The sequence below is a fragment of the Macrotis lagotis genome, chromosome 2, assembly GCF_037893015.1.
Source record: "Macrotis lagotis isolate mMagLag1 chromosome 2, bilby.v1.9.chrom.fasta, whole genome shotgun sequence".
Lineage (NCBI taxonomy): Eukaryota > Metazoa > Chordata > Mammalia > Peramelemorphia > Peramelidae > Macrotis > Macrotis lagotis.
The window spans coordinates 294671796-294689005 of NC_133659.1; the positions used below are offsets into that span (position 1 = coordinate 294671796).

General features: G+C 33.5%; 1 protein-coding gene across 17 annotated transcripts in view; it reads right to left on the minus strand.

Annotated features, from left to right (window-relative positions):
* PPP1R12A (protein phosphatase 1 regulatory subunit 12A) overlaps positions 1-17210 on the minus strand; it is a 171629-nt gene that overhangs the window by 47478 nt on the left and 106941 nt on the right. For 12 of the 17 annotated variants that reach the window (XR_012476229.1, XM_074226499.1, XM_074226498.1 and 9 more), the window contains 6 exons: positions 13400-13524; positions 12757-12858; positions 6220-6423; positions 3914-4008; positions 1328-1447; positions 359-526 (listed from right to left, as the gene is read on the minus strand). Coding sequence is in view for 16 of the 17 variants with exons in the window: in XM_074226499.1 (XP_074082600.1) it covers positions 359-526; positions 1328-1447; positions 3914-4008; positions 6220-6423; positions 12757-12858; positions 13400-13524 (814 nt within the window). In the remaining variant the exon portion in view is untranslated. The remainder of the gene's footprint in view (positions 1-358; positions 527-1327; positions 1448-3913; positions 4009-6219; positions 6424-12756; positions 12859-13399; positions 13525-17210) is intronic. The other 5 variants (XM_074226505.1, XM_074226507.1, XM_074226501.1 and 2 more) reach the window with 2 other exon arrangements.

The following is a 17210-nucleotide window of genomic DNA, read 5'->3' on the forward strand; positions in this document are numbered from 1 at the left end:
TGTAACTCCAGGGATGGATTTTTTAAAAACACAAAGTGAGAAATCTCTCAGCTATGAAAAATAAAGTTCACTAGGAGTAATCAGGATAAATTCACATTTAAGATTTAAATGAAATAGTTAAAAATGACTAAATTTAATATTTTATTTTTTCTTCACAGAGACATGCAAAATTGTTACTTGAAAGCTGATGTACCTAACTTTTTATACAATATTTTTTTTCTGTCTGTGAAGTAGCCAAATAAGTTTAACAGAGTAAATGAAAAAATCCAGAGTCCCAGTACCTACTAAACAAAAATGCATGCACATACAAAAGCACACAGTAAGTAGACCTGGACACAAAAGAGAATGGTATACTCACCTGCTCTGTGTGCCTGCAGGAGAGGAACTGGGGCCAACCTTGGTGGAAGTGCTTGTGCTGGAATGCAGGCTTTTCTGGAGCCCAGTTGCAGAGGTAACTGTTTGTGTTGATGTGGTGCTTGGAACACTAGAATTAACCAAATCGTCTTGTCTTCTACCAAAGGAACAACTGAAGGAGAGAGCCATATCTAATATAGTGTGTGTTTGAATGTGGACACCAAAAGTCAGCCTACATATTCCCCAAATTGGTAAGACTTGGCATCCTCCCAAAACACTGAATTACTCTGCACATTACCACTACTTGCTAGAGTATCAAGGGGATCCTAATTGCAAGAACAAGTACCAAGCTTAAACTAGTCTGGCTCATCTGACATACTTTTTGTAATATTTCACTCATAAACTGGGTTCACTGAGGTAAAAACTGAAAACTGAAGCAGTGCATTTTATAAAAATTAGCATAAAAACACACAAAATTATTTCTTTTGAAGCTTTAAAATTCTTATAAATAATTTTGCTCCATAATTGTGGATAGGTAGAGAATGCATAAATTTCCTTAAATGCTTAATATTGTCTTTCCTCAGGTCAGTAGAAACGCTATTACAGCAGTAAATAGTATATTTTGAGCATTCTAACTGACTTTAAATTGGTGAAAAAGCTTGAATTTTCATACTAAGCAAAATTTTGGATTATCTACTGAGGATCAACTAGCTAGTTAATATCCTCATTCAACTATTGCAAGCAAGTTATATGAAGTGAGGAAGCATTGCTGTGAACAAATATTTATCAAATCATACCCTGAAGGCCAAAAATATAAAAGCTAAGTTTCTGCAAATATAAATGAAAGAGATTCTTTTGAGGGATACTACTTAATTCTAAATACTTCAAATAAAGGTCTCATTCAATAAAGAATAAATTACCCCTAATATTTCTAAATATACACCATAAGGTTTTTTAGTAACAATAGTATTACCTTTTATGATAAGATGGTCCGAGTGATGATAATCCTTCATTAATTGAACTATTCTTCTTGGTATCGTCTTCCAATTTTCTTCTTGTATAAGAAGCACTTGTTCGTAAGCTTGAAGAATCTCTGTGAAAAATTATAAAGCAGCCAAGTAAAATATGTTAAGAAGCTCTGTACCAAAATATAATTATCTGATCAATGAAGATTTTCAAGTTTTAGTCTTACCACTGAAAAATCAAAAAAGTAATAAAATATCAAAATTAAATTATGGACAAAATAATAAAATATCACTCAGAGTTATTCTGAGACAATGAACAAAGATAGGACCTCAGATGTATACAATGAATACCATAGTACTGCAACTTCTGCTTTGAAAAACTGTACGTAAAGCTTTATCATCCAAAACACATTGATTATGCAAAAGGTATTTCAAATAGTAAATCTTTTTAATTATTAATAATGAAAATTCTATCAATACTTAAAATACTGCAAAAATGTAGAAGTTAATAGACCCTTCTGGTTGGCAGAATACTAGTGAAATTAGTCTTTTATGCATACAATGAAAATTTTAGCTATCTTTCTGGATAGATAGATATCAGACTTGAGAAAATGTAACAGAATAAATATTATAATGCAAGTGAGAATGTATATATCATAATTGGACTAATATATAAGAGGGAGTTAGAAATAAGACAGAGGACCTTATATTTAATCAAAGTATATGATTTAGGACATGGTATCTATTCCATGGATCTATCTTTCACCCATATAGTGTGCACTGTATATACCATAGGCAAGACACTGCTCTAGAAGGGTGAGGGGAGGGAAGATAGAAAAGGGACATACAAAGAAGGCAAGATCTTTAGCCCTAAGATACTTGATCCTCAGAAAAAAAATTAACATACTATTCATGTCCTTAAGTGTTAGAATATATGTTAGGAATATCTATTATCCATTAGCTTAAAACTTCATAGCAGGAAACAAATTAGGTGTGCATATTAAGAATTTAATAGTAGTACCTTCAAATCACTTAAGTACTAATAAACTAATTTAGTGATAATGTTTATCAAATCCTGGTATCTGATTAATATTGCCTGAGAAACTCCTAAAAGAAACATAATAGAAATTGTGACACTGCATTTAAACTTTTGAAGAACAACAAGGTCATTAGTAATATGTTAATGGTTTAAAAGTGAAAGTACAGTAGCAATCCATTCTTTCTGTAACCAGATGATCTGTATGACTGAGGAGAGGATAACTAGACAGAGGACATTTTTGTTACAGTTTTGGCGTAAAGGTGGCATGGGGGCATAAAATGAAAGCATCATGGGGAATGGAAGACAGACAACTATGCTAGCAAAAATCAAAAACAGGTGTGAAGGGCATTAAATTATTTGCAACTGATCACACTTCAGGTTTTATCTCCAGCCACTATATCCCAATAGCAATGGTTTAACATGGATTTTTAAAGATTAGTTAGCTGTGATAAAAAAAAAGGACCCTTTGACTTGAAAGTTCCAGAAACTACCTCTTCTTCTAATACTGCATCATAGAAGCTTTCAACATAATGTAGTGATGATATTAACAGGAAGACCAGAAGACTAAGTCCAGGGTATCCTGGAGCTGGCTTGTATTGGCAGTTAATTTTCAGCATGGGTATTTGCAGCCAGTGCTGTGAATCAGGGTTTGAATTTACTGAGTTGATCATCTAGACTCAAGTGATAGAGAAAATGTGAATAATGCAGATTAAACTTAACAGCATGGTGTGTGTGTGTGTGTGTGTGAGACACACTTTAAATCCAAATAGCTAATTGTTAAGCAATTGTCAAATTGTCATCAGGGACTATAGCAAAGTCTGCAGCAGCTTTCACAACAGAATGAAGGCACAGATTTTGCTGTGTTCAACTGACCAAAACTGACATTGCAAATTGCAGTCAACAAGGTGGTGAATGTGTCTTCAGAACCAGTTTTGAATGAGAATCAGTATCTCTCTTTACTTGTTACATCTGTTTGATTCAATTTTAGCCAGAGCCATTTCAGTTAGGAGTTATGGCAGTTAACATATCCAACATTTAGTTTAGTAAGGTGGGAGAACACTGCTAAACTGATTTATGAACAGATATTATCACTATCAGACATGCCTTTTGCTTCCTTTCTAAGACACAATTTACTGACTCTTAACTCAGCCCACTAATGGGTAATCTTTCTGTTCCACTGGACATGGATGGATATGTGATTCTTGATTTATTGCTCTGTGGATTGTGCTAATATCATTCAAAAAAGTAAAATTTTTTCATTACTCCCAAGGCTTATAAACTCACACCATGAAAGTGAAGTAAGTTTCTCAATGACAAAAACAGAATTATTCATTCTTACGGCCTATTTAAAATGTTAGTTTTTAAGAAACTTCATGGCTTTATGGATGATATATAAATACTGCTTTCTCATTCTTTTCATAGGTCTAAGAAGGGAAAGGAAAAAGGAATACTATGGAAATTTTAAATAAAGCCTACCTTAATTAACTTCAAAGATTTTTTTAAAATTTATTTTGTAAAAGTAAAGCAAATTATTTAGATTTCACTGAGAAGTCACCTGTTTTCTTTCTCCTCAATGTCAGAAGTACTGGCCAGACGCCTAGGTATTGTAGGTGTAACATATGCAAACCTAGTTCCTTTATTATCTTTCTCCTGCAAGATAGGGAAAAAAATTAAAGTTAAACTAAAATACAATCAATATTTATTCAAAAATACCAAGTACTCATTTATTGAAACTTAGAATATAATTAGGAATCATGTGTTATATAATCTTGGCTATGCCACTGTATGATCTTGGGCAAATGAGAATTTATTAGGACCATGATTTTCTCAAATGTTAAAAAAAGAAATGGAACTGGGTAGTCCCTAAGACTGCTTCCATCACAAACACCCAAATTCTATTTTTTTACTGTTCAAACCTTTTACCTTTATTGGAAGTTCAGCTAAAGCTTGGAATTGAGGAAATGAAAATTCATTCACCATTTTGTGAGTCTTGTAAATGGTAAAAATAAGTTACTTAAAACAAAACAATTTTGTAGTTAGAAGGTTATACTTATCGATTTCAAAGCTATGAATAGCTCAAAAATTATTTTATCCAGTGCAACAAGGTCAGAAACATTTTTTTTGGCACAGTATTCACATATGGTCTTTATTCTCAATTTTTGTTATTAATGAATCACTGTATAATTAAATTATACTTTAAATTAACTCAGGAAACTTTATTATTAAAATAATTAAATCGTGAGCTATTCTTAAGTGAGTCTGTTTGAAGGGAAAATTGTGTTATAATATGATTTTTATGTAGTTTTCAATCAATTTATTCTTCTGACTTCTTGGTAAGGCATCATATATAGCTAGAACTGGAAGAGGAGATTGGGTTGGGCAAACAACTCATTTAAAGATCCCAAGTCTCCCTGTGATATATATAAAAGTTTATCTTTTCAAGACCAGCAATGCCCTCTTATGTGACTGTGAACACCATAATTTCCAAAAACTCAAAACTGGAGGTGATCTAAAAAGAAAATAACAAATAAAATATATAATATGAGGTAGATTATGACATGTTACTATTATACATAGTATATAATAGGGTAGTACCTGGCACACTATATATGCCAGGTACTATCCTAAGTGCTTTATAATTATGATTTTATTTGAACCTCACAACAACCTTGGGATATAGTAACTATTATTATGTTCATTTTAGAGATGAGGGAAATTAAAGTAACCAAAGGTTAAGTGACTTATCTAAGGTCACAAATTTCCTATGTGTCTGAGGCTGGATTTGAAACTAGGTCCTCTTGGCTGCATATGTAACAGTTTAAACTGTGCCAAATAGCATGAAAAATATGATCAAAGTAGGTAGGACATGGGCAGCTAGGTGGCACAGTGGATAAAGCACTGGCCATAGAGTCAGGAGTACCTTAGTTCAAATCCGGTCTCAGACACTTAATAATTACCTAGATGTGTGGCCTTGAGAAAGCTACTTAACCCCATTTGCCTTGCAAAAACCTAAACAAATAAACAAATAAATAAATAGTAGGTAGGACACCTGGCAAGGATGAGACATAGAAGATGAAAAGACTGATACATTAATTCCTACAGAATATTAAAAGATGTACAAGAATCACCACCGAGAAGCAGTCTGACACAGTATAGAGTATTATGGGAGCCCATATAAGAGAATGACATGATATAAAAATTCATTAATGAGTATATGTACCCAGCACAGCACTGAAGAGTTAGATTCAAAGCAAAAGTGAAGTTTAGTCAAATGATAACACAGAATTTAATAATCCAGATGATTGATATATCGCACTCCAGATCCAGTACAGAAATTTTTCTTCTAGGACAGCAGATCTAATAGGATATGGCATCATTCCCTTAGCTCACCTAAGCCAAGAGGCTCATGGTAGAGGAAATAACAATTGCTTGGAGTCCTTAGAGTTGTTATTTATTAGCTATTTTACTTAAATTCCATTAGTCTTTGCTTCCTCATCTGTAATCAAACAAGTAGTATTGAGACAGAAAAATGTGGCTCTGGAGTCAGGGGACCTGCCTCATGTCACTGAACTTCCCTGGATCTCAATTTCTACAATAGTAAAAATAAAGGGATTGGAAAAAATAGCTCTGGGTTCATGATCCTTTGGAGAATTTTAGCAGATTATTGGAATGAATCAAGTAAGATTATAAATTATTTACACACACACATACATACACACACACACACACACACACACACACACACACACACACCAAAGTACTTTGTAATACTGAAGTACTACAGAGATTTGAGGTATTACTAATGAATATCTGCTATATTAATATGGAAAAAAACAGCTAGATACAAGTGTAATCATTTACCTTTTCTTTATTATCCAATGAAGAAGAAAGCCTGGGGCTGGATGCTGAGCGCATAACCCCTGCCGTGTCCTTCTCTTTCTGGGCTTCTTTAGAGGCAGCCAGGGTACCCGAGCTGGGTGTTTTCTTAAGACCAAGTCGCCAAGAAGCTGGAGATTCATCTTTTCTCTCCTCTTCTTTTGGAGAAACTTTTGTAGAAGTTGGAAACTGTTTTTGTTTGTAAAAAGTGGGGGGGAAAAGTATATCCATCACACTAGAACTTGAATCAAAACAACACTTTTGGCAAGCAGGACATAAAAATGTGATCATAAGAGAAAATACTGTTTTCCTATGTTAATGACTTCATCAATAATGAGGACATCCATAGCTGAAAAAATGGAATAGAATTTTAGAAGTTAGGCTTACGAAAATACACTCCACACATTTTAATCACACAGAGACACCAAGATGCAAATATAGACAAAGCAGAAGTGAACACACAGTAAAAATTTAAAACCATGCAAATGAAGCACTGGCATCGGGATTAAGTTTGTTATTTTGAAACCTAAAACAAATTCTTGTACATACAAAATCCTCACCAGAAGTTTTTCACCCTTACTGGGCACAAGAACAATGCCAGTTTTGCGTAACCCCTGCCTCCATGATGCAGGATCTATTGATTCCGCCACAGGAATGATAGGAGGAATGAAATCATACTAAAGCCAATTAAAACATGACATGTAAAGAAATGAAGATTGAAAGAAAGAACACATAAGAGTTAAGAAAAGACACCATATTCATTTGCTTACTTAAGTCCAGAAAATAGAAATATTGATCTTAATCATTAAAATAATTGAGAATAAGCTTTAATCTTAACACAGAAGACAGCACAATAAAAGAAGCTGTATTCTCGAGACAGTTAAAAAATTAACATCCATTAAAATAGCAAACCAGAGTACTTAGTGCATAAAGACTGAAAAACAAACAAAAGAACACCAACCACCTTGAGGTCAACAAAAAAAGAAACATGAATTTTGGTTTTAAGCCAGCGATACAGCTTGCTTTAAATATTTTGATACAGAGATTAAAAAATGGGGGGGGGGGAAAGCATAGGTTTGCTTTTTCTGATTTAAACTTAATAGAAATCATGAACTCTCAGAGAAATAGAAGCTGGAATATTTTCAGCCAAGATAAAGGTATTTATATGCTTATCAGAAGATTGCAGGAGTTGAAGATGATTAAAATTTCTTTACATAGGGAACAGAGCCTTGAATCAAAATTAGCACCTGGGTAAAAATTCCCATGAAAGAAGAAAATTGAGGCTGCAGACTGCCCAAGGACAACTGAACTGATCACAATAGGTGTAAATGAAATAAGAAAATAATGATACTATTTTATAGGCACACTTTGTTGTTCAAAAGTTATACTACCCAAGAGGATACTCTGAAATGGCTCCAAAAGAGTCCTTTTGGACTCAATGAGTGAAAATTTGCTCACTCAAATAAAAGTATTGCATTTTTGAAGGCAATTTTGAAAAAAAAAAATGATCAATGGCATTATCATTATAATAAATGTATATTCTCTTCCTAGGATGAATAGCTTTGATGATTAGTTCTTTGAACAGATAAGTTCTAGTTAATTAAAGAAGTGAGAACACAATTTCTCTTGAAATTTGTACTTAATTAAATACCACAGAAATGTACTCTTCATAATACCACTTAACAAAGTAAATTTTTACCCTTGTACAATGATCAGAGTCTAGAAACAGAGAGGGAAAGGAAGGAATAAATATGTTCTATATCGTGATATGTATTACTAGAGGGGCTGAAATGTACAGAACTGGAGATGGAAATATGATTCGGCAGATCTCCAGAGAGGTAAATCAAGGAGTTGCCAGAGATGGTTTTATTGTGTGTCCAAAGGCAAGTAAGACATTTTTCTTCTTAATACAGTCAGTGCAGAAGAACCAAAATACCAAACCACAAACAAAAAATCACTATGAAAAACTGCAAGTCCCATACCAATGTAATAGAAGTTGAAGAACTTGGTATTAACACTTTTCAAATTAAATCACAATCACTGATACTTTGCGGGCTTCATTACAGTGGTAAACAAAGAGGAGGATGGAAAACTATCTGACAGAGCAGTTGTAATAAAAGCTGGTAGAACGGGGAACAATTTTATAGGCACACTTTGCTCTACAAAGCTGATAACTGCTCAATATTATCTTCTTGACATGGTTTCAAAAGATTTTTGACTGCGTCTAAAATAAATTGAATTCTCCTCAATGAGTGAAAATTTATTCACTTAAAATAAAGTGTTATAGTTTCTAGAAGCCAGCTTTACATTACTCTGATGCAATTTGGCTTTTTTTGTGAAAAAGAAAATAATGAAGACACTGAAAATTCCTGCAGTGACCATTTCTAAAAAAATGTAGGTTTAAGGCTCATTGATAGTTGAGAAAATTTTATAAAGTTCTTCTGTGAGTGACTGTAATATGATGTATGGAGATTTCATGAATAGAATTAAGAAAGGAATATCAGATCCAGCTAAGGATGAAAGACCTGTTTTATTGGATGCTACTGGTGTTTTTTACAGTAGAGGTTGCTGTCACCAAAACTTTTAAAGAAGGCATCTGAAAAGGGATGGATGGATGGATGGATGGATGGATGGATGGATGGATGTTCTAATTTCCTAGGCAAGACTTAAGACAGTGGTTCATGCTAACTCCAGAAATCAGTGGGAGAGAGTGTCTCACATAAAACTGATATTCAAATCACATATAACGATCAGTTTCATTTGATAAAATATGCAATGGTTTATTGTTTTCATTAGTCATGTCAAAAGTTAATTCACTGTGTGCTTTTTCTGAATAAAAATATATTTGTATATTCCTGATGGAAGCAGAAGAACCATGTCATGTATTGATGCCATGTTTTTAATCAGTGGAGGCAGTTTTACTGCTATTTTACTAAATCAGAATTTTAGTGTTTGCCATGATCACAAAGTTTCAATGTGAGTTTTTTGTTGGAAAGACTAAGATTATGTATAAAGAAAAAAAAAGATTATGTATATAAAAAAAAGGACTATTCAAAATTATATGACAATCTTTGTGTAATAACATTATGTAAAGTTAAAAAATTTTTTTAAAGTGATGGCAAAAATGGATATGGGAAAAGATATACATTACAAAGCATTTTCTTACAGTAATTGAGGTGAATGAAATCATGTTGAAGTTAATCTATTTAACATCATAGTTGGAGTTAAAAACCATAGGTTATCTGGCTTAAGGAAACAGAATTACCACTAAAGAAAATCAAGATAAGTAATGATCAAGATACATGAAAGAAAGAGGTAGTCTCTGGAAATTATAAACTTGAGGCTACAGAGAGATCAATCCTCATGGAGGATTGGAGAAACCATGCAGAAAACAAAGATGTGGAAAATATTTACTTTATACCAGGAAAAAAAAATATGAACAAAAGGGAGAACACAAATCACAAATCATGCCTACTTTATTACCTAAGTAACAATTTTTTTATAGAACTGCTATTTTTCAAGGATAATCTTGATGATATTAGGAGGGGACTAGCTAAGGAGGCTTTCACAAGTAATATTCCATAGTGAATTAGCACACAACTGAATAAAGATGGAAAGAATACATAATATTTGATTTTTGGCTAAAAAAATATCTGATTCAGAAAAACAAAACATTATCATTTTAAAAGCTCTCCAACAATATCTCTTCCATGTGGTTAAAATTATACAATATACCTTGAAATATAACCTGATTCAGTAATCCTCTGTTCTATTTGAGGACTGATATAAAGGGAGGCATAAAAACAGAGACCCATGCTGAACGAAAGGTTTTGTTCTTGTTACAAAAGAACCAGTGTACAGTTCAAGTTATAGATGATGAGGTCTCGCCAGTTATTCCTGTATGCAGGTGACATGATAAATGCCAATTGTATCAATTTAAGAACACTGCAGGATCTCCTAAATGAAACCTACAATCACTCAAAAGAATGAAAAATCACATGGATGATTATTATTCAGATTTTGAAATATAATTCAGGATAAAACTTGCATGAGCTCACACACATTTCATAAAGGACCACAAGCAAACAATAAATCTCAGTGATGAGCAGGAGAAAAGTGGGACGGATTGTTTTGGGGAAATTGATAAATCCCTTCAATGACCCTAAGATTCTACCTAAAAAAAAAAAAGGCTTTTTAAAATAATGTTCTTCCAGCGATTTTCTATAGTTAAGTCATGAAATATTTGAGTGTTTCCAAAATAGAAATAGAGACTAGTCCAAAAAACAATGAAGAGGTGCATGGTAGGGTTGAAGAGAAAAAAAAATGCTCAAAAGAAAGGATGTGCCAATTCCAGAATGATACAATGGTATAAAATTGCCTATGTGCTCTGTTTCCTTGGGATATTAGAAAAATCAGAGCACATTTGCTTGAACCCTGTGTTGAATTTAAGTGAGAAGACAGACAAGACTCACATTGGACTGGCAGGCCTGGATATATTGCAATTTGCATCAATGGAGGAAATACTCAAATCAATTAATCAATTATTAGATACCTATTACCATATGGTTGACATTGGAAACACAAACAAAAAAAATTAAACTATTCTTTCTCAAAGTATATTTATCTAGAAAGGCACAGTGATAGGACCTAAGAGTGTTGTAGATGACAGAGAGTAGGCCAGTTGGGCTGAATGAGAGTGGGAAATAATGTTTTTATCATCAATGAGAGAATATTTTAAAGAGCTTAGCTTACTGTCTGGCACATAGTAGATACAATATAAATATTATTATTAATTTGTGAGTGATGGTGAACTCCATAATTTCACTATAACTCTTTTGCATTGACACATGAACAAAAGTAGAGAGGACCTTTACATTTTTGTTTAAATGAATAAAAATGACAGACCTGTACTGACACATACTATTTTGGTAACATAAGAATAAATCTCTCCTAGTCCAATTTTCATCATAGGGAAATGATGAACAGTCTCATATTTCTATATAAGATACAAAAATTATGTAGAGATTAGAGCCATGCACCGCCCCTCCCCCCCATGGAGACTGTTAATAGTCACAGAAAACTTTTTACAGCAGAGAAAATACTGTTTAGAGACAAAAGAAGTTCAGTAACTTGTTGGGTAACTTATTAGTTTTTGTAATTTTTGGCAAGTCATGTCATCTTTACTTTTTTCCTCATTTATAAATTTAAGATTAGAACAGCTTATATACAACATATTATTGTATTACATGAGATAAAATGTGAAAGAACTAATAAATCACATGACAGGGACAAAAATAATATTCGAGTCTTCAACAGCTGCTTGAAATCAATAAGGTTACACTCAGATATGAAGATATTAAGTATTCTTACAACTGAATAATAGATGATAGAAACCTGGTGTGGTACAATACCTTCACATCTTTGACCATTCTTTGTCCAATCTATTTCTAAATGTGCCATCAACTTATTTAGGGAGACAATAAGGAGGAGGGGAGGAGAGAAGGAAGAAAATGGAGATAATTATTTCTAACAAGAAAAACTAGTACATGGAAATGCATTTTTTTCTCCCATCAACCATACCAGTTGCAGTGAAAAACAATGATTTCCAAATTCCTACAAATACCCCACATCAAGCTCACCATACACCAGGGACTGTATTCACAACACCAGGGATACAAAGAAAATCAAAACAATAGGTTTCAATAGGTTCAAAGACTCATGTGAAACACAACACACCAACAAAAGGGTACAAACTCTCTCTACTAGAGCAATTTAGAGAGAATCCCAAGAGAGAAGGTACTGGCATTAAGATGAATTGGTAGAAAATTTTGACAATAAATGAGATTTTCATTAAGACTTAAAAGAAGCCAGAGAAGCCAAAAAGCAAAGAAGAGGGAACAGCAACATTGAAAAGCCGGGGGTGGGGGGGCGCAGATGGGAAAGAGTGAAGAATGGAATGAATGTCTGGTATGAAGACAACTACGGAGGCTGGTATCACTGGACTCAAGAGGACATAGAGAAGAGAACATTTTCAGAAGACAGTGGCAGTCAAAATGTGAGGGGCATTGAACACTATATAGACAATTTAGTATCAGATCTTGGAATTATTAGAGGTCACTGGAATGTACTGAAAGAGAAGTTATCAAGGTTTATTTAGGAATATCAATTTGACAGTGAGGTGAAAGTGATTTAGGGCAGTGAGAACAACTGTTCAGTTATTTTAATGGTCTAAGATTTCTGTGAAAAGGGCCTGCAGCAGAGAGCTAAGAATCTCAGAGGAAAGCAGTATATATATGAGAGATGTAACAGATAAAATTGACAGGTCTTGGCAATAGTTTGGGTGTAAAGGGTGAGAACTGGAAGCTGAGAATGAGCTTGGTGTCTGGAAAGAGTACCCTTAACAAGAAGGTCAGAGAGAGGGAGGTCATCTGGATGGTGCAGTGGACAGAGCACTGGTCTTGGAGTCAGGAGGACTCCAGGAAGACAGGAGTTCGAATCTGACCTCAGACATGTGACACTTACTAGCTGTGTGACCTTGGGCAAGTCACTTAACCCTGATCGCCTCGCATCCATGGCCATCTCCAGTCGTCCTGATCCATATCTGGCCACTGGATCCAGATGGCTCTGTAGGAGAAAGTGAGGCTGGTGACTTAGCACAGCACCCCCTCTCTCAAATCCAATTCACTTGCTTGTCATGGCATCACCTCCCTGATGTCATGGTCTTCTTCGAGAACGAAGGACAAACATCATCATCAAAAAGAGGGAGTGATTTGGGAGGAAAGACTATGACCATAGACAAGTTCTTTACATTTACTTTTCTCATCTCTAAGAGAGGTATATTCACAACTACAGTATCTATCTCATAGCACTGTTAAGAGACAGACATAAAAAGAACTAAGGTATATTAAAAGCACTTTAAAAATGATCAAGTTTCAATTACACGATCTGTTACAAACAACTGAAATAATGAAAATGAAATGAAGTTGCAAAAGAGAAAGAATACCAGCTCAATCTATTAAAAACCTGAAAAGTGGTTTCATGTTTCCAAACCAAAATATTTTTAAAAATAAAATTAGTCAATAATTATCAATATGTAATTGGGAATAATTCATTATGCACCTCTGAGCAAAATGCACATTTTCAATGAACAGTTTTTATCACTTACCTTTTTAATGGGTGATGTAGGTGTCACCAGGCCAGAGGACAAGGTAGGTGTTGTGACAGCTACAGGAGCTGCTGGCACATTAGAGGTATTGGTGTGAGTAACAGATGCCATCGGTTTTGTTTTATCTTGAAGACACAAAAGCAAACATTTGGATAGTAAGAGACAAGCCTAAAAATTTTTAGTTTAAAGACATGAAAAATATGTCTTCTTTTGAAATTATTTATACAGCAGAATTACATAAGACATTTAAAAAAAAATTAAAGGTAATAGTCCTTGGTCTTTGTTCAACTCCACAAATCATTTAAAACAAGCATTTAAAGAAGTTATGATGGGGGCAGGTAGGTGGAAAGTGGCTAGAGCACCAGCCTAAAATCTAAAGAATCTGAATTCAAATCTGGCCCCAGACACTTGATCCTTAGTACTTACTAGCTGTGTGACCAGTCACTTACCCTAACCCCCCCCCCCCAAGTTATGATGAAATCTCTATTTATTACTAATCCTCATCAATAATCACCTACTGGAACTCATTTTATAATGAGTCTATAAAGACTCTCTTTTTCTTTGTCTCTATTCTTTTCTCTTATCTCCTTTTCAATTCATGCCTTTGCCTGGCATGTAGAGATGTGCAAAGAGAAAAGATGGCATCCTTACTGATATGGAGGAGGAGCTGTACATTCCTGATGTGTTACTTTCAAAAACATGGCTATATAACATGCATTTTGCTTTTTGTAATTTTCTGGTAATGGTGATAGATTTTTAATGATTCATTACCTCTTTTACCCAGTTCCCAAAACAAGTAACAATAAATGTTTGCCAGGTGGGTAACAGGGCTAAAAGGTATAAAGTGTGATCATGTGAGATAACTACCAAATTTGAAAATCAATTAAAACCTCATTAGCACCTACAATGAATTAAAATTTAGTTGTTTCTCTCAGTCTACATGGCTCTTCCAATTTAATATGGACTTTAAAGAATCTAAGAACCCACCAACTGACTGATTGCAAGAATCAAAGTGGGTAAAACTCAAAAGCATAATTAGAATTTTTCTTTATAAAGAAAATCAATTTATTTCCAATTAAAAATGTGAATAGAGATTTAGAAACAACTTTCACAGATCATCCAAAAGAAAAGGAAAAGTTTTATCTTTTGTCTTGAGCTTTCTTTATTGGTCTGTTTTTTTCTAACTAGATAGGTACTAGTACTTTAAGGTACTTTAAGTAAAACATTTTCATTCATGAGCTATAAAAATTTAGAAAAGACTAATTTCATACATAAAACAATCTTCACAAAGAAATGTTTATTTTTTCTATCTTACCAAATGAAATGACAAGTTAGATGAATAAAAAAGAAAAAAGAAATTATAAAAAATATAGAGATTTCTTGTCAAAATATTTAAAATCATTACTATGATTCTATACTTAGAACTTTAGGAATTTTAAAAATATTATTATTATTATTATTATTATAAAATGAGACATAAAATGAGAACATGCTCCTAAATCATAGATTATGTCTGGTGCAGAGTATAAATGGAAAGATTTCCTAAAGCTGATGAAGTTCTCCAAAAAATAAAAAACCCTCCACCAGGGAAATTTAAATATCAAAATGGCTAAAGGATAAAAATTGCTCAAAGGCTAAGGTGAAGGTCAAAAAAATAAAATAAATAAAAATAAGAGGGAACCAAAGACAGGTCATTGTTGGTTTCATGTTCAGAATTCTAAACTGTTTTATTTCCAAACCATGAAATCTTTAGGCAATAAAGAAGAACATGGAAGACATGTACACCTATCACCTGCAAACCAGGTGGCTCAGTGAAGACTTACCAATAAGTAAGTCCATAAAAATATAGCATTGTTGGAACTAAAGATTGCCAGAAAATGAACTCAGAATAAGCCAATGAATGAATGAAAAAGCAATTATTAAGCACTTATATGCAAAGCACTGAGCTAAGAACTGGCCATGAACATCAACAAGATGTTCCTTGATGTCAAGGAGAAAGGCAAGACAGATGGAAAGGTGTCACATTCCTTAGGGATATGCCAAAGCAGAAATTAATGCCCTTTACCTAATGTCATTTTCATTTATATACCTATGTCCATTTTAATGTTGATATCTAGTACCAAGAGCTCTGAGGACAAATACTTTCTTTTTGGTGCCTGAGTGGCTAAAGGTTGCTGATGAGGCTGAGCTTGCAGTAGCTACCAGGACAGTGCCAGATCCCACTGCCCCTTGGGCTGCTTTCTAAATATTGGCTGCAGGGGTCAAGGGGCCAAGAACAACGAACAATGACAGATACATGAGCTAAAGAAAGGTTTCAGATGAGACATCCATAAGACCAGGCAAACAAGGGCAGGAACCAAGAGTGGGGGAAATAACTGAAAGATACTGGAGGAAACCAGAATGTGATTAAAGAATATAATGCCTTGTTTTCAGAGCCGTGAGCTACTTAAAATATACATCCACAGCACAATGCCACCTCCATTAAATAAAGGTTCATTCCAAATTACTATTTAACCTAAAAGGTCATAATGTGTAGTTCTGATTCATTAAAGTGATTCACACAAAAAAATATAAATCTACATCATGCATGTGCATACACATGTATAACCTGCATGGCAGATAGAATGAGAAGGGCACAGAAAATAAGAGGGGAGAAAAAGGTTTGATTTATAGTGATTTTCTCTCTGTTCTCTCTCATGTTATATACTTCATAATTTGTAGAATACCACAATTAAAAAAAATCAAAATAGCAGGCACACTGAATGACAATGACAAATTAAATAGACTATAGTATATTATAATCCATGCAAGAATTTGCATAACAAGATATCCACAGGTTCTCTGATAAAGGTCTCATTCCTCAAACACATAGCAAAATCAGTCAAATTTATAAAAAAAAATAAGAGCCACTCCACAATTGATAAATGGCCAAAGGACATGAATTTTCAGAACTAAGAACTCAATAATTATAAAATTGTGCATAACCCTTGATCCAGCAATGTCACTACTAAGCTAATACTCCAAAGAGATAAAAGAAAAAGGAAAAGGACCTATATGTACAAATATATTTGGAGTAGCTCTTTTTGTACAGCAAAGAACTGGAAACTGAGAGAATGCCCATCAATTAGGGAATGGTTGAACAGGCTCTGGTACCTGCTTGATGGAATACTGTTTTGCTTTAAGAAAAGACAAGCTGGATGTTTAAGAAGCTGGGAAGATCGATGTGATGCAAAATGAAGTAAGCAGAAATAGAACAATGCATATACCAAAAGGAACAACTGTGAAAAATTTAGCTACTCTGATATCTGCTGCTGTGATTTAAGGAAAACCCAAAATGAAGAGATCACTAATTCACTGAAGTTCAGTAGTAGAATTTTAGAATTATATAATTTCAAGAGAGTTTAGACTCTGACTAAGTGTGGCCTAATTAGGCAAGTTTAGCAAAATTTTAATAATCTACATCAAAACACAGAATGAAAACTTTGTCATATACTAATTTCTACCCCCCAAAACAAAAACAGAAGCAACTGTCAATTTAAATCTCATTAGTTTAAGAAAATGTGATTTCCATATATTTAAAATTACTGATATAAAAAAATTTTTTGGTTAGAATGCTCTAAAACAATTTTTTAAGAAGTTAACAAATAGTTATTGATAATAATTAAGATTTGGTGAACAAACAATACAACCCTATTATTTTCTAGGCTCTATAGACAGTTCCATTTGTACCTTTAAGCAAAATGTTTAAATGAATACATTTTTCTTATTTTTTTAAATTAGTTCACAAATATCTGTAGCAATATTATTTGTA